Genomic DNA, 23,830 nt, shown 5'->3' with positions numbered 1-23,830 from the left:
TTCCCTGCCATTCATTTCTATTGTTTAATATTTTTAATTAAGGACCATCCATTCATAAATTTGTATCCGAACCATGATTCGTCTTTTCAGTATTTTAACATGAAGATGAACTAAACTTACTTAATGAATAGCATTATGGACTCCAAGTTCACATTTTAAATGACTTATAAATTGAGCATGAAATAGTTTATTGGGAGGGCAAAACTTATTTCGCCTATTATAATATGAATGGATTTTGTTTAGCCTATAATGAAATATGCAAAGTGATAAATATTGAGTGTCTAGTATGCCTTTTGTTCCAAATCGATAAATTGCCACCTGGAATAGTGAAACAGTGGAAGAGTTCAACCTTGGATTTCAGCTGTGTGCCATTCTATTCTGTTAACACTCTTAAATACCTTATCTGATGTCCCTATCACAAAGATCACATCTGGGTCCATCTCAAAAGATCCCATTTAGAGTAAATCAATCAATCAATCAATCAATCAATCAGTGGTTTATAAAGCACGCTACTCACCCGTGGGGGTCTCAAGGAGCTGGGGGTGGGGGGGAGCAGCTCCGGATAAGTCGAAGAGCCAGGTCTTGAGGTCCTTTCAAAACGTGTGAGTCAACCTACACAGATAACTTCTAAGGTTCAGCTCCCACAATCACATTTAGCTTCCATTCCCACAGAGCAAATCTGGAGCCGTATTATGAATACAGCGCATTTTCCCTGTGCCATGGTGCTCATTTCAAAAGGTGTGCCAGGCGCAAACCAGGACAGTGCACCATATTATAAAGATTGCGCTGCCCTCAGGGCAGGCGGCAAACCGCCTGCACTTTCAAGATTGAAGAGAGATCCCCTCGCAGGTGGATGCAGTGAGTGACTACCCCTACCTGCGTGGGATGTCGGGGGGGTCGATGGGATCCCCTTTCTCCCCTGCAGAGGGTTACCTTTAGGAGGTGCACTGAAAATTCAGCACCTTTTAGTGGCACACTTTCAGTGTGCTTCCTAAATGAATGATTACCTCTGTGACCACGTCCATAATACAGAGCGGGTACAGACTTCAGAGGCAAAGTGATTCCGTCATTTGCATGGGGTGTAGCGCCCCATGCAAATAAGGGAACGCCCTCTAATGATAACGCCGGCATAGCATGTGCACCAGCTCTATCAGTATCTCAGAAGGGGGAACACAAGCATCTGAGGTCCCCACTGTAATACTATTGTGCCCTGGGGCCGTACACACCCGCTGCACTCCCGTGGCACAATGTATAATATGGCCCCTGAGTACATTCAACATAGATCATATCTGATGAACGTATAACTCAACAGTGCTCCTTAGAACAAAGATCATTTCGACACCCTACATCAAACAATAAACATCTAGTGGCAACTCCACAAATTACAAATCTGTGACACATTTCACACACATATCGTGTGACTATGTCACCCTGGTTACACCTACTCTACTCCAAAAAGATGTTGGGTGGCCTTAGTAAATAGATGATGATGACCAGTGTCCTTTCCATGTAGATCACAGCTAGTGTCCCCTTTTGCACAGCAGGCACAGGTATACAGTGTTGCGAGGTATCACTCCTATTATGCGCTACTACAACTTAATTTAATGTATGCAAGCATTCAAGGTTTTTCCTAGTGGGAAAGGGGAATGGATTAGAGAGGGAGAGGGAGAGCGAGACAGCTTGACACTTCCACACAGCAGTTCAAATAAGCAGAGTTCCTTTTCTTAATCTCAACAGTATCATCGAGTGCTCATTTCTCACTGTTAACAGATATAATTCTCACAAAGAAGCATGTGCTGTAGTACTTACAAAGAATGTAACCACATCTCTCCCTTTTGGTGTTCATGATCACCATCTTCTGTTCAGCATGGCACCCTGAACCTAGGGCCACAAAGTCATGTCTTGCCTACAAATGCTTACCTCAAATCTCATCCACTTCTGGTGTGGGGCATTATTGCTTGTCCATTCCACCTCTTGCTTTATGCATGGCCACTCAGGATATCATCGCCATTGGTGTGGCAAGAGTCAGGCTGACCAGGGTTGTGGATGCTACATGTGTGCTGTTCATTTGTGACCCACCCTTCAATCACCAGCACAGCCAATCCTGTCTGCATGCAGGCCCCCCAAAAGGTGTGATAGTATGCCCTCTCTGAGTGCTGCAGTGGGATTCGAGGATCTACATCAGGATTCAAGGATCCTGGGATTCAAAGATCTACAGTGGTTTCTATGATCTACTGTGGAATTTGAGGAAATGGCAGTCTAAAACAGACATCAACCATGGTGTGACCAGGTGTTTGACTTTCGTCCCTGTAGATAAGAGGACGCCCGTCCTTGGGCTCTGCTCTTCATCTGCTTGGATTCTGCTATTCACCTGCATTACTGGATATCTAGGAACCAATCTTCAAGTCAGACATCCAGTACTTCTTCTCACATGTTTTTCTCTTTTAGAGCATCTTAAAACTTCTTCTACAGTATCACTAAAATAACTTCCTTGAAACGTTGGAACTCTTCGACCTCTTCTAGTGCAGTCTACAGAGGCCTCAAGTTATTAAATAGCTAGGAGAGTTAGATTCATTTGTTTGGATTGTAAATCTACTGTTGGATTCATGAACTACCCCTTGCACCTATGTACTGGAAGTGCGCATCACATTCTTTGTTGTTCTGTAACAACTGTCTCTTGGGCTTTGGCAGCCTTTGGGCCTTTGTTTATGTTTGATGCCCTAAGTTGTGAAGCTTTCACCTCAGTGTACAGTGAGTGTCATGGCGACTCCCATAACCTTAGAAAGATAAAGTTACTGTGCCTTTGATATGTTCAGCGGAAGGAGACTGGTGGATTCTATATTGTTCCTAGAACAACTTTCTGACCTACAAGTTCATTGTAACTTGAGTCTGATAGACTGAACAAAGGAGGTGATGGAATCTGCCAAATATGCCAGATGGATGACTGATGGAAAACAGGAGCTGAAATGCAGCGAGTACTGAGAGAAGAAGAGCTACCTGAAGTGAAACTGAGAGAATCACCAAGGAGGAAAACAAAAAAGGTGCTTTACCAAGGACAGTGAACGAACCAGCACGACAGCGGACATAATGTGCAGTTCCAGGTGTTCCCAGGCACTAATAGACATATTTTCTTTACCTGAATACTTGTCTGCCTAGTAGTCGTGGAAGACACACCCCTTGGCCGGGACGCAAAACCGCACATGTTCCTTTGCTGCAGCACCCCGGCCACCAGAAGCTGGGACCAACCCTGTCCTGCATAACTATGTTCACAAAGCTGAGTTCATCTAGTGAGCACATGTTGCTTGAATTCCTGACAATTGCAGTGTTGAGGGAGGAGTGATCAATGAAACAAGGCAAAGGAACAGAAAAATCGTAAAGTTTCTGCACTTACATTCCTGTACCCATGGAATGTTCCAATGAATGGAAGGGGACTAGGTCCATTAATGCCCAGTTTCCTAAATATTCCATGTGTCCAGGTTCCATAGCTGTGGAGGAAAACAAAAACAATTCAGACTCAAAAATGACAGCAAAAAACATTTCAACCCCCAAAAATGCCTCCAGAGAAAATCAAAGTGAAAAATCCTGTTAACATTATGTAAGCAAATGCCCATCGCACTTCATTTTTTTATAATCTACAGTCCTGTAGTATTACGCATAACAAATATGTTCATATGATTTCACAGCATGAAAGATTGTGTTTGCTAGGACAGAGGTTGGGTGAAGTTGGTTAGTTTTTTCCGTGCTTAGTACATGAATTTGTCACAAGAACTGCTGCTTTTACGTGACTGAGTTAACATTCGGGCTTTGCATGCCTTTTATCACAAGATGCACATTTTCCCTATTTTTGTGTGAGTATAAATTATCTCACTTCCCTTTAGTAACTTTATTCGGTCTGAATAAGACCATAAAAGTAGTTAAAACAGGAATATATAGATCAGTCAATTACAAAAAAACCAGCACATCCAGATCCATAATTAGGACTAAATTATCTTGACAATAATCATTTTACATCACTAAAAGCCTGAAAAGGACCTCGAATAAATTTTGAAAAGATAAATTAATCTTTAAAATCAGTATTACCTAAAACAATTCCTTCATTGGCAGCCCGCAATAAAACTATACAAAAAGCAGTTTTTTAATGTAAAATACCACAGTGTATTAACACATCAGATAAGCATGTTGCACATAATTTTTGACAAATAAATTAGCATATAGAAAGGTTTAAAAACATGATAACAATCAAAACAGTGAAACCTGATAAAGTGTATTGTGTGTTAGATCAACTTTCCCCAAAGGGAGCATAAAACACTCAAATGAGATCACACCCCTCATCAAACGACTTTCTAAGGCTCAGGTAAGTGAAATGCAACTGATCATGAGACGAATAAGACTTGCAGAATGCCATGGTGACATGAGGACTACAAAAAAAGTGATGCACAGAGCACCATGCAGCCACTTCAGTCCATTATTTTGGTTGACAGCATCCTTTTACAGTTCCTGACATTTCATATTTTCACATCCATAAAATGCTTGTTTCTTTGCTTCCTGGGGAGCAGGTGGGGCATTTAGTTTGGTCCCACTTAAATGGTGTTTAATTAACGATAATTGTTTACCATGACAGTGCGCCTTCTGTTACATTTATCTGACCCCGTGCGTGGGTTACTGGATTGTCTTACTTGTTCTCCTCATAAGTGTAATCTGTTACCTGCAGATCACACAATACTTTTGCAACAAATGTTTTATTTCCCCTACCCAACTCTATTTTATAATGATTCAGGTCTATGATTAAAGATTACACACAGTTCTCTGAAGCAAGTTCGTTCACCACATACTTCCCAGTATTATACATTGAACTTTGCTAGGTACTCTTACACTACTGCAATAGGTGCCTTACCACCCTACACTGTCTTAAATGCATTCTGTTAGACTTGGGGGTCTCTGGTTGGCGCAAGGTTGCCCTTGTGTCAAGCAGGAACCCTCTCCTCTACGTCAGGGCACAGGATAACCCCTTTTGGAATGACCCTTGCTCACCCTCTAGGTGCGTGGCGTGAGCAGCCAAGGCGATTCTTCAGGCGTTGTTAGTTAAGCAATTGTAACTGCACACAGTAAACACATTAATCCCCCCAGAAACGGACACCAGGCTTGGTTATGTGAAAATACGCTCCTTTATAGAAAAATAAATATATCGATATGCAGACTTAACACAAGACCAATAACGTTGTCTTTATGCCACCAGATGATTAAAGCAGGCAGATGGTTTCTTCGTTGCAGTGTCAAATGGTTACTTTTTAGTCTTTACCCAATGTTCCTTCGGGGTTCCAGCCACGACTTGGTCCGGACCCTAACGCGGCTCACGCATCGGGCGTGGGCGCGCCTGCGCCGTGCACGGCTCTTCCCGGCGGCTCTGGTGCAGCGGGAGGCGAGACGGGCGTGCGGTGTGGTGGGGGCTACCGGGAACCGGGTAACTGTCAGAGGGCTCGAGATCCCAAGGGTGAGGACGGGGAAAAGCGCTCGCTTTCACTCACCTAGGAGATCGTTGACGGAAGCCCAGTCCTCTGGCACGATCGGCTCCAGTTGACGGGGAAATAAGGCGTTGCGGGCCCCGAGCCCGATACTGGAACTCTTTGAAGAACGTTGCAGTTGCTTTAGGAGTCTGCACGGGTCAGTGCGACTCGGTGTTTCGGGGAGTACTTTTGGGTCCTTAGTCAGCGGGTGTATGCAGGCAGGCAGGCGTGGCCAACGACCCTCAGCACGGCGGTGCGGGGGGGGGTCTCCACAGCGGGGGCGGCGCGGCCTGGGGTATTCCGGGGATAGCGAAGCGGGTTCACAGGGCACGGTCCGTGCAGCTGATGACCCGGCGAGGATCACGATCGTCGGAAGGATTCCGGCGGAAGGGGTGACAGCGCTTCAGCGCGCTCCAGTCGCAGATGGTGGCAGAGGAGCAGGTAGCCTAGCCCGGGGGCAGAGAGCGACTCCGGTCAGAGCGAGGCTCTCACGGGGTCAAAGGCAGGCGGGCTCCCGAGTGTCACGGCCCTAGGAGGGGCGATGAGGGGCGCAGTCTTTCTCCAGCGGGATGCAAACACAGCTCGAGTTTCAGGACGAGCAAAGGCACAGAGAACCCACTGGTCCTGGGGTTCAGTTCAGGGGGCAAGCTCAGATCAAGCCCTTGGAGAATGTTCAAGCACAAAGCAGCAAAGTCTATTCAGCAAGTCTTTTCCTCTCCTTTCTCAGCAAGGCAAGCAGCAGGCCAGTCCTTCCAGCGTCTTCTTCTCCTTCTAGTCGGGCAGAGGTTCTTTGTGGTAAAACAGGATTCTGATTTCTTAGGAGCCAGGCTCCTACTTTTATACAGTGATTCTTTTGTCGCCAGGGGGCCTGGGCCTGGCTCAGTCCAGTTCTGGAGCACTTTGTTATGGTGACTTTGCTCTTTCCTTTCAGCAGCAGGGCAGAGACATCAGCCGCTCTACAGGGGGCGGAGCCGGCTTTGTGGTGGCAGAGCACAGGTCTATTCAAGAGTCAAGGTGTACTCCTCCCACCCATCCTGGTGTAATCTCTCTACCCATCACCTGGCAGCCAGCCTGTCTCTGGGGATTCCCCAACCCTGCTCCTTACTGTTGCTAGGCAGAACACACACACACAGCGGAGGCGGACTGAAATGGCCAGGTCAGTAAATACTAACTTTCTAAAAGTAGTATTTACAAATGCAGGATATTAAAATAAACTTTACTAAAAGAAGTATTTTATTATTCTGAGTTCAGGCATACTAAACTTGACATTCTACCATGCTCTATGAGCCCACTGGGGTCACAGCGTGTAGTGACTCCAGCAGCCCATTCTGGCCTATGGAGAGCAGGTAGCCTTCAATAGTGAAAAACGAAAATGGCTGTAATTCACTATTAGGACATGCCACACACTCAGGGCTTGTCCTACCTTACACCTACAATGCACACTGCCCATGGGCCTACCATAGGGGTGACTAACATGAGGCAAAGGGAAGGTTTGGAGGCTGGAAAGTGTGTGCACTTGCCCAGCCAGCATGACAGTACCAGACTGCACGCAGGTTCTGCAGTGGCAGACCCTAGACACATTTTACAAGGCCGCTTCTGTGGGTGGCGCAACCAGCGCTGCAAGCCCACCAGCAGCATTGGCATTTACAAGCCCTGGCACCCCTGGTGCACTTTACTGGGGACTGACAGTAAATCCAATAAACCAATCATGAAGTCAATTCACATAATACATTTTACCATAGGGAGAGCATATGCACCTTAGCACTGGTCAGCAGTGGTAAGGTGCCCAGAGTCATAAAACAGCCAACACCAGGTCAGACAAAATACAGGAGGAAGGCAAAAAGTTTAGGGATGACCCTGCAAAAAGGGCCAAGTCCAACACAACCCCCTTCCAGCCAAAACGCAGGGTAGACCAATCACCACCATGATGGTCTTCCCTGCTTGGGGCGATAGAACAAGGACCTGGCCCGCAACTGCAGGGACAGACTCCAGTTCTAGGCCAATCTGAACCTATTGGACTCCCTCTGTCCATACTCTCAGGGCCCACCAAGTCAATCCAGGGGGAACCCTTCTCCTCACCTGTGGACACCACCTGTGCAGCACCTAACCTTAACTGGCCCACAGGTGTGTCCCAACAGACAGACAGCAAAATGCTACAGTGGCGACTGACAGTAGTCAGGGATGAGACCCAGGCCGTATGCCTCTCAGGGCTCCCAATCCTCTGTGGCGCCAGGGAGCGGGGGGCAGTAGCCCCAGGTGCTTGGCACCCATTGTCCATTCTCCCCCTTGTCAGGTCAGGTATGACATCCTGGCACCGACCCACCAGCCCCAGGACTGTACCCGGCGGCTGGACCCAAGACTGGGGTGGCCTCTCCCACACCGGGTCCTTCTCCTTGGGGCTCTGTACCCTCCCACCTGGAGTGGTACCGCCTTCCAGAATTGCCAGGGCACCTGGGGCAGGTGTCCTGCGCAATTCGCCCACCAGTTCAGGTGTTCTATCCTGCAACTGGGCGGCCAGGTCCGGGGGGACACCCTGAACCTGGCCCTCCAACCTAGGGTCTAAACCCTTCAGTTGAGCCGGGGTCAGAGGCGAGGACTCCCTCCTTCTGCACCCCCTTCCAGAGTACTGCCCACTCCCAACTGGCGTGGTACCCCCAGAAGCAACATGGGTCAGGACACTGATTACAGTAGTCCCACCCTCCAGGTCAGACAACACCTGAACCTGGCTTCCCAACCCTGGGACCAACCCATGCGGTTGAATGCTCGCCTGGCGGACCAGGACTTCCCGGGGAGCACGCATGCCCCCCCTGAGGGTGACACATAACTCATGTGTCGTGTGACAGTCTGCCTGGCGCTGATCTCCCGGCCCCTGTCCATCTGACAGTGCCTGAAGATCCCCCAGGACAGAAGTGGTGTCACCATGGTCATTCCCTGGTGACGCAGCCCTTCTGGCTGGCCCCTGACCCACTGGTTCTTCCACTGGGGACCCTTTCCCCCTCTCACCCCTCACTCTGGACTTCTGCACCCTCCCAACTGGAGCGGTACTGCCAGACACCAGAACCGAGGGAGGCCTGCTTACAGACACTCCCCGTCCAGTAGACACTAGGGGATCCCCCTCAACGGGCGGACCATCAGGACAGCCTAGGCTCCCCGCCTGGTGTTCCCTTAACGAACCCTCCAGGCTCTGAGACTGGGTTTCGGGCACCTGGGGGCACGCAGCCCCGCACTCACTCCTTCTCCACTGAGACCGGACGTAAGCCCCTACACCCCTCCCACTACCAGGGGACCTATCTGGGCTACTCTGCACCACTTCCATCATTCTGGGTTGGAAGATACCTGAGCCACTCCCCACGGGGTCACTCCCCAATGCCTCACCAGACCCTCTGAAATCAACCACAAGGTCTGCCTCCAATGTGGGCTCTCTGCGGTCAGAGAACTCACCCTCACACAGGTGTTGGCATAGCTCTGGAAAACAGGGACTTACAATATGCTCTCCCACAATTGGATCACACAGCCCCCTAGCAGGGTTAACCAAACTATCCTTCACCTTACCATCCAGTGCCTCACACACGTACTCCACACCACTCTCCTGAGACTGGCAAGACAGTATCTGACTGTCTCTGTCCCACAACCCACACTCTTCTGGGCGGTCCTCACACTCACCCACCAGGACTTCAATTTTGGGGGAACCCCTCTCCCTGTACCTCTCAGCTAGAGTCAGTAGAGTGTCCCTCCCTCCACTAGGACTATGAACCCCTGCGCCAGTTACCCTATTCCCTTCAGGGATACTGCGCACTACTGGAGCTACCTCATGCCCTTGAACCTCCTGGTGTATGTTAACCCCCTCCTTCAAGTTAGGCGCCACATTTCTGGGTGTGCGTACTACTCTCTCAGCACTGTAAACTCAATATTGCTGCCACCAGAGGGAGAGCGGTCTAAACTCTTGAGCTTGAGATCCAACTCCCTCATTTTTAGATCATGATCCATTTGGCGTTGTTGTGCCTCCAAGGCCAACTTCAGCTTCTCCATTTCCATTTGTCCTGCCAACTTTGCCATCTTCATTGCATGTGCCCGGCCTGCTGCCCTGTCTGCCAGCTCCTCTGGGGACAGGACTCCGCTGGGCTCCCCAAGATTGTCGGGTGGGATGCTGTCCCCCGCATTCTGTGGGTCTCTTGACTCCTTCCAGGCTCTCAACGCCTTGGTGTACTGGTTCTTCCTCTTGAATCCAGCATGGGGAACTCGGAGTTTTACACTGTAGCCTTTCAATTGCTCTACTGTGTAACCTTCCAGTCCCTCCCAATTCACCTCATCTATTCCGAAATCACAGAGAGTGCTCTTCCAGCAGGGAGTGAGCCAGGCATGGTTGCAATAATGGCAGATGTCTCAACAAAGTTCAAAAGTGAAAACCTGTGGCTGCGTTACTTGGTCTGCTCTCACTATCTGGTGATTTATAATTCACTGTATGCAAATTACAAATGCAAATCCGAAATCCCAGCCGCTGCCAACAATATTAGACTTGGGGGTCTCTGGTTGGCGCAAGGTTGCCCTTGTGTTAAGCAGGAACCCTCTCCTCTACGTCAGGGCACAGGATAACCCCTTTTGGAATGACCCTTGCTCACCCTCTAGGTGCGTGGCGTGAGCAGCCAAGGCGATTCTTCAGGCGTTGTTAGTTAAGCAATTGTAACCGCACACAGTAAACACATTAATCCCCCCAGAAACGGACACCAGGCTTGGTTATGTGAAAATACGCTCCTTTATAGAAAAATAAATATATCGATATGCAGACTTAACACAAGACCAATAACGTTGTCTTTATGCCACCAGATGATTAAAGCAGGCAGATGGTTTCTTTGTTGCAGTGTCAAATGGTTACTTTTTAGTCTTTACCCAATGTTCCTTCGGGGTTCCAGCCACGACTTGGTCCGGACCCTACCGCGGCTCACGCATCGGGCGTGGGCGCGCCTGCGCCGTGCACGGCTCTTCCTGGCGGCTCTGGTGCAGCGGGAGGCGAGACGGGCGTGCGGTGCGGTGGGGGCTACCGGGAACCGGGTAACTGTCAGAGGGCTCGAGATCCCAGGGGTGAGGACGGGGAAAAGCGCTCGCTCTCACTCACCTAGGAGATCGTTGACGGAAGCCCAGTCCTCTGGCACGATCGGCTCCGGTTTACGGGGAAATAAGGCGTTGCGGGCCCCAAGCCCGATACTGGAACTCTTTGAAGAACATTGCAGTTGCTTTAGGAGTCTGCACGGGTCAGTGCGACTCGGTGTTTCGGGGAGTACTTTTGGGTCCTTAGTCAGCGGGTGTACGCAGGCAGGCAGGCGCGGCCAACGACCCTCAGCACGGCGGTGCGGGGGGGGGTCTCCACAGCGGGGGCGGCGCGGCCTGGGGTATTCCGGGGATAGCGAAGCGGGGTCACAGGGCACGGTCCGTGCAGCTGATGACCCGGCGAGGATCACGATCGTCGGAAGGATTCCGGCGGAAGGGGTGACAGCGCTTCAGCGCGCTCCAGTCGCAGACGGTGGCAGAGGAGCAGGTAGCCTAGCCCGGGGGCAGAGAGCGACTCCAGTCGGAGCGAGGCTCTCACGGGGTCAAAGGCAGGCGGGCTCCCGAGTGTCACGGCCCTAGGAGGGGCGATGAGGGGCGCAGTCTTTCTCCAGCGGGATGCAAACACAGCTCGAGTTTCAGGACGAGCAAAGGCACAGAGAACCCACTGGTCCTGGGTTTCAGTTCAGGGGGCAAGCTCAGATCAAGCCCTTGGAGAATGTTCAAGCACAAAGCAGCAAAGTCTATTCAGCAAGTCTTTTCCTCTCCTTTCTCAGCAAGGCAATCAGCAGGCCAGTCCTTCCAGCGTCTTCTTCTCCTTCTAGTCGGGCAGAGGTTCTTTGTGGTAAAACAGGTTTCTGATTTCTTAGGAGCCAGGCTCCTACTTTTATACAGTGATTCTTTTGTCTTTTAGCGCCAGGGGGCCTGGGCCTGGCTCAGTCCAGTTCTGGAGCACTTTGTTATGGTGACTCTGCTCTTTCCTTTCAGCAGCAGGGCAGAGACATCAGCCGCTCTACAGGGGGCGGAGCCGGCTTTGTGGTGGCAGAGCACAGGTCTATTCAAGAGTCAAGGTGTACTCCTCCCACCCATCCTGGTGTAATCTCTCTACCCACCACCTGGCAGCCAGCCTGTCTGTGGGGATTCCCCAACCCTGCTCCTTACTGTTGCTAGGCAGAACACACACACACAGCAGAGGCGGACTGAAATGGCCAGGTCAGTAAATACTAACTTTCTAAAAGTAGTATTTACAAACGCAGGATATTAAAATAAACTTTACTAAAAGAAGTATTTTATTATTCTGAGTTCAGGCATACTAAACTTGACATTCTACCATGCTCTATGAGCCCACTGGGGTCACAGCGTGTTGTGACTCCAGCAGCCCATTCTGGCCTATGGAGAGCAGGTAGCCTTCAATAGTAAAAAACGAAAATGGCTGTAATTCACTATTAGGACATGCCACACACTCAGGGCTTGTCCTACCTTACACCTACAATGCACACTGCCCGTGGGCCTACCATAGGGGTGACTAACATGAGGCAAAGGGAAGGTTTGGAGGCTGGCAAGTGTGTGCACTTGCTCAGCCAGCATGACAGTACCAGACTGCACGCAGGTTCTGCAGTGGCAGACCCTAGACACATTTTACAAGGCCGCTTCTGTGGGTGGCGCAACCAGCGCTGCAAGCCCACCAGCAGCATTGGCATTTACAAGCCCTGGCACCCCTGGTGCACTTTACTGGGGACTGACAGTAAATCCAATAAACCAATCATGAAGTCAATTCACATAATACATTTTACCATAGGGAGAGCATATGCACCTTAGCACTGGTCAGCAGTGGTAAGGTGCCCAGAGTCATAAAACAGCCAACACCAGGTCAGACAAAATACAGGAGGAAGGCAAAACGTTTAGGGATGACCCTGCAAAAAGGGACAAGTCCAACACATTCTATTTGCGACCAATTATATAATCGCTACAACAGCTTCAATAATCTTTTCCATGTGCTCAGTTTCTTCACCATGGTTAGAGTTTGTGCAAATAATGCATGTCTGCTGGCAGCCCACAGTCTGACTTTTATTGACTTTGTTTCTTTTTTTGTCAGTTTCAGTTCACTTGCCTGAGCCTCCAAAGCTCTTATCGCATCCAGGGGGGAATGACCTCCCAAGCTACCATGATCTGGTGTAATCATAGGACTATGGAAAGATTTGTTATACCATCCTAAATTACTCTGGTCCTCCTCACGATTCTGCCCAACATGTCTCTGGTCCTCCTCCTGATTGTCCTTACGAGTGAACTGCAGAATCCTTACTAGCAATAGCTGCTTACATTTCCTTTGTCAGATGTTCAGCTACTATTCCAAGACAGCGAAGCAGCCATTTTTTATAGTCTATTAATTGATTTCACTGCACTTCTTTTGCATTGAAATGATGCAGTTCTTGTATTTATTTAGAAATCTGTTTATTGAGGTTGCAACTGTAAGCATACATCTCATATTAGTAGAGAGCACAGTTACACTTAGAGCATGGTAAAGACTCGTGATAAGTTACAAACAATCATAACAATCTGCATCAATTAGGTGACATGCAGCATTGCCTACCGCAATAAGCTTTGAGGCTGCAAGTGAAACTACCTCTGTGGTGCGCGTTTTGCGGTCTCATCCCAGGTAGCAATTATAATACAGCCATCTCGGTTGCCAACTCCTTACTCTCCAGCTGCGCCATCAAACAGATAACCAAACATTTCTAATAACCCCACTCTGCAACTGGGGAGCTGTCTCCTCCACAGCTTAGCAACCAAAATAACAACCAACAGCAGCTCTCAACACGTATCTAGTCGCCCCTCCCCTCTCAACTCCTCTCCTAGCGGGTCCCTCCTCCCTGCCCCCGCCACCAACAGTGTCGTGTCTACTATAATCTGCGCGTTACCATGCTTCATCATCTATGTCAAAGCAGCAATACTCAGCATCGCGATACCCCGCCAGGCAGGGCAGCCCCTTAGCTTCTAACGCAGCTTCCTCAGCTCGGCCCTATCATCCGCCGGGGCTGCCCCATATAATTGTAGCAGGGCCCGCAGCATCTCCCCCCATTGGGATGCGATTGGTGTCATCCTAAGGCCTAGTGTTTCCTCCCGTCGAAGTGCCACTTCCTCTGCCTTTGCCCAAACTAAGAAAGAGCTACGCCATGCCTGTACATGCGGTGCAGCGTCTGCCTTCCAGCGCTTAGTGAGAAGTTGCTTCGCCACTATGATCCCCAGGTCTGTAAAACGAGAGGCAACTTTAGCCGAGGGTGGTCTATGGAAGAGGTGCAACAAGTAAATAGCCCACTCGGAGGGGAGTTCCCGTCCCGTGCACTTGCGGAGCGCCTCCTGTATTGCCTGCCAGTATGTGCCCAATGCCGGACAGCCCCACATCATATGAATTAGGTCAGCATCTGCTTCCGTACAACGGGGACAGCATGCGTCCGCGCGATGGAAATATCTATTAATGGCAGCCGGCGTAAGGTATGCCCTGTGTAAGATGAAGAATTGTATTTGGCGGAATCTCATGTTCCTGGGCACCCTCCTCGGACCCTGCAACACCCTCTTCCATTCCGTATCAGTCATAGGGCGAGCAAGGTCCACTTCCCATTTCCCACGCAATGTCTCTAGGCTCAGCGCCGCGTGTGTTCGTAAGGCTGCGGCAAACCATTTAATCAGGTGTCTCCCACGTCCCATGACATGAAGATATTGCACCACTAAGTGCTGTTCCGGTTCCTCCCGCAGGTCCCCCCAGTGGCCTGCTAGCGTCTCCACCAGAGCCCGATGTCGGAGGAACTAGCCCAGTCTCCTCCTCAAGGGTCGTGAATGGTAGAAGGGCTCCATCACGGTAAAGGTCCGCTAAGGTGTGAATATCAGCTGCATGCCAATCCCTCAGCTCCACAGCCCCAAGTACTCCCTGCCCACTGGGGGAGCCTTCCAAGGGTACAGATGGTGCATAAGGGATCCTAGAGCTGGTAAGCGGGAGACTTCTACTATAACATTTACAAGCCACTTCTAACAGCAGCGGCGCGGGTCTCAACGCGCCCGCCTTCGGGTGAAAGATCCTAAGTATCTCAGCCAACGCGCCAGCGGGGGATCCTCTGCCGTCACCGTGTCCTCACAACTTCTGTCTGCCAACCAGCGAGCTACCCACTGCAATTGTGCCGCCAGATAGTAATGTTCAAAGCATGGCATTGCGAGCCCAGTTTGGCCTACGGGGAGATATAATTTGGGCAGCGCGACCCTATGTCGCGCCGTTCCCCATATAAAATCTCGGAGGGAGCGCGTGAAGCCCGTGAAGAAGGACGCCGGGACGTATAATGGCAGATTAGCAAAATAGTACAGCAGATGAGGCAATACTACCATTTTTACCAGTGCTATTCGGCCGGTGACCGAGAGGGCAAGTGTGCTCCAGAATTTCATCTGAGACTTGATCGCAGTTACAGCTCTTCCCAGGTTACCCTCTACCAGATCCGCCGGGCGGCGATATATCTGGATTCCTAAATAGCGAAAGGTGTCGGGCTGCCACTGTACTTGTACTCCGCCTAGGTGGTAATCAGGGTCTCGAGTGTCAGCTCCGAAAGCGTATAGGCAGGACTTAGCTGCATTTACTCAAAGCCCCGAGAGCTCTGCAAAGTCGGACAGGATACGCTCCAGCCCCACAGGAACACAAGACACGTCTCTGACAAACACCAGGAGGTCATCCGCATAGAGGGACACCTGGTGTGTCGCATCACCCAGTGGGATGCCATCCGCCAGCTCCTTGCGAAGCGTCGCCGCCAATGGCTCCATCGCAAGCGCAAACAGGAGGGGCGACAGCGGACATCCCTGCCTAGTGCCGCGGCCGACCGGGATCGAGTCAGAGATGTACGGGCCAGTTCTCACTCGCACCGTAGGGCCCTTATACAGAAGAGCCGCAAGCTGTAGAAAGCCAAGCCCCAGTCCGAAATGTGACAGCGTCGTCACCAGATATCCCCATTCCAGACAATCGAATGCTTTCTCCAGATCCAAGACCAGGCAGCCTGCTCTGGGCCAACGCTGGACACCGTCAGCCGCTACTTGGAAAAATCTCCGCAAGTTAAGAGAGGTACTGCGTTTAGGCACGAAGCCATTTTGGTCGCTGTGTATCAGCGTGGGCACCACAGGCGTCAGCCTCTCCACCAGTATCTTCGCCAGGATTTTATAGTCCGTATTGAGCAGGGCAAGCGGTCGATAGGACCCCAACTGAGTGGCGTCTCGTCCAGGCTTAAGTAGGGAAATCATATAGGCCTCACGCATCGACTCAGGTAGAGCGCCCTCCTCTAGGGCGGCCAGGTAAAGGGTGTGGAGTTTAGGTATCAATGATTCCTTATAAGATTTATAGTATTCTGCCGGAAGGCCATCCGGGCCCGGCGCATGATGCAGTTCTTGTATTTGGCATTGCAAGAATAACTGACATATTGTTGGGAATTTTTGATAAATTCACAACTCCAATTATAAGTTTACAGGAGTTTAACTTTGACTTTTGCATAGGCTGAGAACCTTGTATTACTACCATGTACCCAAAAAGGCTTCAAAATTTGTTCCTAACTTAAGGCATCGTCTGACAAGGTGACAAGTGGATTACCGCATGCAGCTGTTTATCTCGAGTAGGGCTATGAATGAATCCTTAATTTTTTTAAGGGTTATATTGAAACCATTCAAATGCATAGAACATACATTTTCCAAGCATATTAGGGAATACTGTTGAGCCAATCATATGCTATGTGTCTATGACAAAAGCTGCTTGAATTTAAATTTCTGCACAGAGCATATGTTAGCCCTAGCACATTCGCTAAAATAGATCCCACCTGATCCTCCAACTTCCGTAAGTGCAGTGCACCCAAAGCTGATTTTTTCCATGGTACATGGACACACTCTCATATAGGGGCTTACTGGGGTGAGGTATTTAAGCGCCTCTCCTTAATGACGGATATTGAGCTCCGTCCTGATCCCCTTATGGCAATCTTGGGTAATGTAGCAGATGTCCCCAAATCTATCAGCAGATACACAGCGATTGCACTGTTGCTGGACAAAACGGAGAAGGCGTTTCACTGGGGCAGTGAGGTTCTTCCAACTGTTAAGGCCTGGATTAGCAGTATGATTCATTGCAACTCCACTAGTGAAGTGCATGCCATGCTATAGCCGCCGGCCTCAAGGCCAAGAGATATTTGGCACCCTCTCAGGGTTTACCTCTTGACTATTAAAACTGACTCCCAGGTCTAGTCTCCCCTACATATGGCTATAATTCAGTACCCACAAAGCTCTGTACCCTTGAATGCTCCACATATTGCTGATGCTGTACTTCTTGTGCTTGCGCCACCTCCTATGCTTTGATTGATCTACCTTCTGGCATTATCACTGTTTCTGTTGCCCCTAAGCTGCAACTGATGGACGGTTGTATTATATGCCGATAAATTGAGCACTATGTTTTGTTTCTTCTTGACTGCAAGATCATAAATAATGTTTTAAAAAAAGATTCTACGTGTCTACTAATTACTAACTGTAAGAAATATGGTTGTTGGCTGACTGAGGTGTGAGCCCTGGTCAAGCAGCAACCACAATCCTTGTCAGGGCACAAGCCAGCCCTAAATTAACTTCTGCTCAACCCTCTGGTAGTTTGGCACAGAGCACTCAGACTTAATCTAGGGGCAATGTGTACAGTATTTGTGCAACACTTCAAACAGTAATAAAGTGAAAAACACCACAGGATCATACACAAATGTAGAAAAACAACTTCTTTAATAAATAAAACAAGAACATAACAACCAGAATCCAATCAGTTATGCCAGAGATATTTAATCTGAAATGTTTTAGAGAAAATAGCACAAAGAAGCACAAAGCGCCACTGTGGATATCTGGTCGCACAAGACAGGGACAGAGTCACACGTTCAGGACGACCGCAATGGCTCACAGACTGACTTCAGGGACGTAGTTAGGCCCCATGAACACAGTGCCTTAGATCCTAGTTTGCAGAGTGTTGCAACGATCCATGTAAAAGATGCGTTGTGTAGCTAAAGCGATGAGTCTGTTCCAAGATGTGGCGAGGCTGCAGTACTAGGTCCTGCATCATCGTCGAGGATCCCGTCGTCGAGTGCTTAAGATGTGAAGGCCGGAATTGAGGATGCGTTGCACAGTCGAGATGATGGGTCAGTTCCAAGTAGGTGTGAGGCTGTGATGTGGAGTCTGGTATCATTGTCGAGGATGCCAGAGACGAGGGATGCAAGGACCTGCACTGAGAATGCTTTTTGTGGCATTGGTTACAAAAAGTCTGGAAGGCGATACAAATGTTTCCAACGGGTCCAATCCACACAGTAATGCATCAGTGTTGCTTGGGGTTGTGCCACAAAGCAGAAGAGATGCATTGGTTCTGCCAGATCCTCAGAGGCTGACAAAGCACCTTTAAGCCCAAGGGATGGCACAACTTGGCAGGGTAGACAAACAGATGGCTAGGTGCAGGTGAAGGTCCAAGGCTTTCGGAAGCCTGTTGTGCCCTTGAGGATTCAGATCAAGGAGGCCAGCCAACTAGACCCTTGTAGTCACTCTGGGGTACTGGGTTCAAATGATGCAGGTCCAGTCCTTCTCACCCAGGCAAGAGGCAGCAGGTCATCTCAGCAGAGCAGCAGTTCTTCAGAATAGCAGTCCAACAGAGTGCTCAGAAAGCCCAGCAGTCCTTCTTCCTGGCAGAACATACACAGGTCCAGAAGTATTATGAAGAGTTGATGTCTGAGGTCCAGCATTTATGCCCAGTTGTGCCTTTGAAGTGGAGAGAAGCTTCTAGAGGCATGCCTTTGAAGTGAACATGTGCCCTGCCTTCCTGGCTATTGCTTCAGACTAACTACAAAGGGTATGGAGCCCGTTGTGTGGAGACAGGATACAGCCTATTCAAGTGTAACTGGGCCTGGGCCCAGCTCCTCCCTCCCATCCTGCCAGTGATGGCCCCTCAAGTCACACCTAAGCTCCCCATTGTGTATGGCTCTCTAGGGGGAATACACAAAGCCTAACTATCAACTACATCCAGGCATGTGACCCAGGCCAGGCTGCAGGCACTAAATGGCTATGGCAGGAAAAGGCCAACTTTCTAAATGTGGTATTTTCAAAATTCTAATTTAAAATCTGACTTCTCCATATGTTATGGTTTTTCCTTATAATTACGAGGAAACCCAGCATGAGATGGTTACCTGCTCTCATTTGAAAATTACAGCTTACTAAATGTAATAAGGTAACTACAATGCTATCTCAAACAAGAAAGGGGAAAGGGAGGGGCTTTAACAATAATAAACTAGCTTAATACTATTGTAGGTCCAGCATACATGCCCAACAATCAATGTTAACAAAAGGGTATGCAGTTCCTGATGATAACGCAAAGTGTGTTAGAATCACTAGGTCCCAAGGTGATGGTGTGAAAACAGTCTGATTGAACGGAGTAGAAGGTACTCCTTCTGGAAAAGAAGACCCTCACACACCCAACAAGCGGGTGTCTTGCTTCATCACCGGGTCTTTGCTCCTTATCGGGCCGGCAGTGCAATGCCCGATCAGGCACCCCGAGGGGGCCTTCCTGTCGGAGATCTTTATTTCCAAACGCCGGTGAGTGAGGTGTGTGGGGAGAACAGTTAGTTATGATAAATGGTGTAGGTGCAAGTGAAGTGAAAGGTAAGTGTACTAAAACAGGGTAGGTGATCCACTTCAAACAATTTTAATAAAGTATGGTCAACACCCAGATTAAAAACAATCCGCACATCTCTCACCATTAGGTGTATGAGTAATATGTGCTAAAGAGATAAAAGAGGTCAACATGTTTCTTGCCTAGGGTTATATTAAATGGCAATTCTTCAGGACCAATATATACGGCTACCTGCACCTTTTTGGTGGTGGCCACAACCTCTAAGAGGTGTCAATGGTGGCCACACATACAGCACCCTAAAAACGTGTGGTGCCGTGTATACCAAGAACACACAACCTGTGAAAAAACTACAACTACAATGCTATACCACGGGAAAGGCAAGCCTTGCAGTAGTGAAAAACAAATTTAAGAGATTTTCACTACCAGGGCATGTAAAACCGAAAGGTACATATCATGCTTTTTAAATACATTGCACCCTACCCTCTGGGCTGTCCAGGGCCTACTGTGGTAAATAATTTAATTACCGGGACTTAATTTGATGCGGAAAAACTATAATAATAGCTCAGTAAAATAAGAGGCAGAATCCGTGGTATTAGAGGTTCGGAACGGGCTTTATTCCAAAATCGATTCGAATCAATGGTCTCCATATTCCATCACCACGAAGGTTCAGGAAGTGAAGGGCGCTACTTTATTGACAGGTAATCATTTTTATACAAATAGGCATTACGGTGAAACAAATGCAGGAGGCGTAACAGTTGATAACAAAGATAAGAACATACATGCGTCACTAAAGTAGGTGTAACTGGGCGTAGCTTAAAGAACGTCATTGGGTCTGATGTCATAAATGGGTGGTTCCATGAAAGAATTTCGCAATGTCAGCAGAAATACTTGGTAGAGATGCGCGCGCAGCAGCATGACGTGTGATTGACGTGCAACTAGGGGGTGAAGGGGACTTGACATTTAGCTCTACATGTGGCGACAGAAGTCTGGAGAGTCAAGTCAACCTAATCCCAAATCATATCTAACATCCTATGTTTAGAGAACTATGTTATCCAAAAGAGAGGTCTCTTAGAGTAGAATCTTATTCTATACTGACTATACTGACTGTTAGTGCGTGTACAAGCGTCTAAGTGTCTACACAATATGCGGGGGCAGAAATCTTCCATAGTGACAGGGCTATGAATTACTTGCAAAAAGACAGAGAAACCGGGCCTTTTGCTCGGTAGCTAGAAGAATGTTTACTTAAACTACTAGACAGGAATGCATTGGATAGGGAGCGGAGCAAAGCAGATAATCTTGAAGGTGAAATACAGTTTTTGGCAGGCAACAGGCTGATGTCAGACACCGTTAGCTGCGCAGGGAGTAGGACAAAGTTCATGGGTACAGATGCGAGCTCAGACTGGAGCTTTCAGAGGCAGAAGGCAGAAAAAGGCTTGATGGCAGAATCAGGGCCTACTTGCCTGGACTGTAAAATGGCATAAGTGAACCATATAAAGCCGGTGGCCTTTCATACTTAGGAATGGAATATCCGGCCCATTCATGGCGGATCTAAAAGAGGACATGTTGGCGGTGGACGCACATGTGTTTGCGTCTTCATAACTGGAACTGGAGGGAACATACATGTACTTGTGATTTATACATGAAACCGTTGGGGTCCAAGATAGGGGACATAACTGACCAGAAAAATCCATATTTCCACATTCCCTCCTTGTCCCCTACTTGCCCGTCAAGAGATATCAATCTTCATTAATCCATCGATCTGTTCATATAGCATCATTTGTTCTTCTTTCTTCTTCCGTGATGAATGAAATCTTGGTGGTGGAATACACGATGTGGCACACAGACCACAGATCGCTGGTCCACATTGTAGGCATAGACAGCAACTGAATAGTATGAGAAAGCCAATACCTAGGAAGGATAGGACCCTCCATCCAAAGGTAGATAATACACTCCAAAACCAACTGGACCAAGTCCAGGTGCCTGGATTCTGGTGTATCTGGCTTACAATCTTATGAAGGCGAGTTATGGCTTTATATACAGATGGCGAATTTTCTGGTATGAAAATGCAACAGCTTGATCCGATGACCCTACAAGCTCCGCCCCTATCGGCCAGGATGACGTCAAGGACAAGACGATTTTGAAGCACAACAATCCGCATAGCAGACTGCTCTTCTGTTAAATTGCCTAAGGCGGAAATAGTTTCGTTCACTACTGCTTCAAGGGTTCTGGTTAATCTACGTATCAGCTTACTATTGGTAACTGTACCTATATAGGGAAAGAGACCTTTATTGAAATCTGTGTATTTTTCCCATGCTGTCTCAGTGTAATCAACTATTGGGAGATCTCTCCTTTCTCTATTGTGTACTAAATGAGTATTTCTGTGATAATCAGGAGGAGCTAGGAAAACAGGTGGCAAAAGGAATCCAATATAGCAGGTACCATCCCAATCTAGAGGCAAACGTATATATGCAGTCTGACCACATACAAAGTAGGAATGGCGAGAAGCTCTAAATGTAGACTTGCCTTGATCACTGAATTCTATTACAGTGGTGCATTTACTGTGGCCCATGTGTATAGAGCCATTCTTTCTTATACATAATTCACCTTTAACTGGAAATACTGACATAGCGGGCAAAATTGAGGCAGCTTCAGATTCAACATTCAGGATCATGAGATTAAGCGTGAAATTACCTAATCCATATACTTCATTTTCTAGATCAGTTCCTGTTCTTTTGGGAAGTCCCTTCTTGTCAGGGTAGCAGACTTTAAGTAAAACTAAGTGCAAGTTTCCCCATACCCAGTTGTCTTGATAAACTGCGGAGTTCGAATCTTGGGAATTAATTAAACTAAACCATGCTCCACAGGAGCCATTGTGTGTGAACGGGTATGGGAAGAGAGGTAGAATTCCTTGATAGTTCTGATAGGGAGGGAGTCGGCCACATATCCAACAATTTGTAGCATTGCTAACCTGATGGGAATGATGTAACATACTAATAAAAGTGTTATTGCGCAGCGCAAATCTATATGACAACTCATGCGGGGGAAATTCACTAAAAGAATGTTCAGCAGTAACATTATAAACATGTTTAGAAATAGGATAATATATGTGCAACAATATACTTGCAGCTATTATTAAAAGACATAAGAAAAACAAAATTAATAACGTCACTGTACAATGACTACGCAGTGATTTACAGTACGCATGTTTTTTCAACTGGGTTTGATTATCTCTTTCTCTATTCCGGTCCAGAGGATACATGTCAGAGACAAATTCAACCGATTCACCTTGGAGAGGACTTAAACAATCAAATTGTCTGACTTGTTGGACCGTAGTTTTAGTCTATATTGTTCTGAGTTATTTTGTTCAACCAAAGGAAGCTTTGAGTCTGTCTTTGAGGAAATACAGGGTTTAGTCTCTATATCGGATGGTAGTCCATGAAATTTCTTGATATGACTTGAATGTATCCAGCCTTTTCGACCTTCGATCTTCACGGCTGTCCTCGTGGTTAACAGTACGATTTGAGGCGACTTCCACCTAGGATCCAGCTGAGACTTCCGATCAAAGTTCCTCACTAGAACTAAATCCCCTGGAATTACGTCATGGGGTTTCACCTCGGTGTTGTCGGGAAAGGCTGCAGCTACCTGTGAACGACAAGATTGTAGTGCAGACATCAAGGAAGCCAAGTAATCTGTCAGCATGTTACAGTCAACATCAGTTATTTTTCGTGGTATAGGCGTCCCCCACATATTTGGTGGTCTACCGAAGATCACTTCATAAGGGGATAGCCCTGTTCGAGAGTGTGCTACCATTCTCATGTAAAAAAGTGCAACGGGTAAGGCTACTACCCAATCGACACCTTTCTCTCTACATATTTTGAACAATCTAATTTTCAGAGTTTGATTATGTCGTTCCACGAGACCTGCTGCCTCGGGGTGTCGGACACAGTGGAATCTCCACTGATAGCCTAACAAAAGTGAAACGTGTTTCATTAGTTCGGAGGAGAACGGCTGGCCGTTATCTGAGTAGACAGCACGTGGTAAACCGTGTCGTGGGAAGAATTCTCGAACCAACTGTTTGGCAGTAGTCGGGGCAGTGTAATCTGAAACCGGGTATGCCTCTGTCCAACGGGAAAGAGCACAAACAACTACGAGAACATATTTGAATCCTCAACATCGTTCCATCTGGATATAATCCATCTGGAGGACTTCAAAAGGGTGATCAGGAGGCTGAAATCCACCCTGTTCTACGGGAATGCTTTTACCTGGGTTAAACTGACAACAGATCATACAGGTACGGACTTTTTGTTTAGCTGCTGCTCGTAAATGTTTGTTGAACCAAATGTGTTGAATGCTGTCTAGCATAGCTTTTTCTCCTAGGTGCGCTGGACTATGTACAGTGTTAATGATAACTTGGACCATTGAATCAGGAAGGAACCACACAGATTTTTCCTTCGTCATCCATCCTTGATCCGTTTGGATCCCTCCTAATTCAGTCCATTTCTTTATTTCTTCTGGTGTAGCATGTGTCTGTATGTCAATTACGTCAAGAGCGGGATCCTTAACCGTCATGCAATGTGTTGGTGTCGGAACTATTGTCTTTGTCATGTCAGACGTGTGGGTTTGAGCAGTCTGT

The 23,830-nt window shown here is 48.0% G+C and overlaps 1 protein-coding gene across 1 annotated transcript in view; it reads right to left on the bottom strand.

Moving 5' to 3' along the window:
* LOC146796557 (cytochrome P450 3A21-like) overlaps positions 1-23,830 on the bottom strand; it is a 301,005-nt gene that overhangs the window by 260,551 nt on the left and 16,624 nt on the right. The window contains exon 2 of the mRNA XM_085629194.1: positions 3,392-3,485. Within this exon, the coding sequence (XP_085485320.1) occupies positions 3,392-3,485 (94 nt within the window). The remainder of the gene's footprint in view (positions 1-3,391; positions 3,486-23,830) is intronic.

This window comes from Triturus cristatus, chromosome 10 (assembly GCF_964204655.1).
Source record: "Triturus cristatus chromosome 10, aTriCri1.1, whole genome shotgun sequence".
Classification (NCBI taxonomy): domain Eukaryota; kingdom Metazoa; phylum Chordata; class Amphibia; order Caudata; family Salamandridae; genus Triturus; species Triturus cristatus.
Note: the sequence above shows the minus strand (reverse complement) of the source record. Positions and strands in the feature narration are given on the sequence as shown.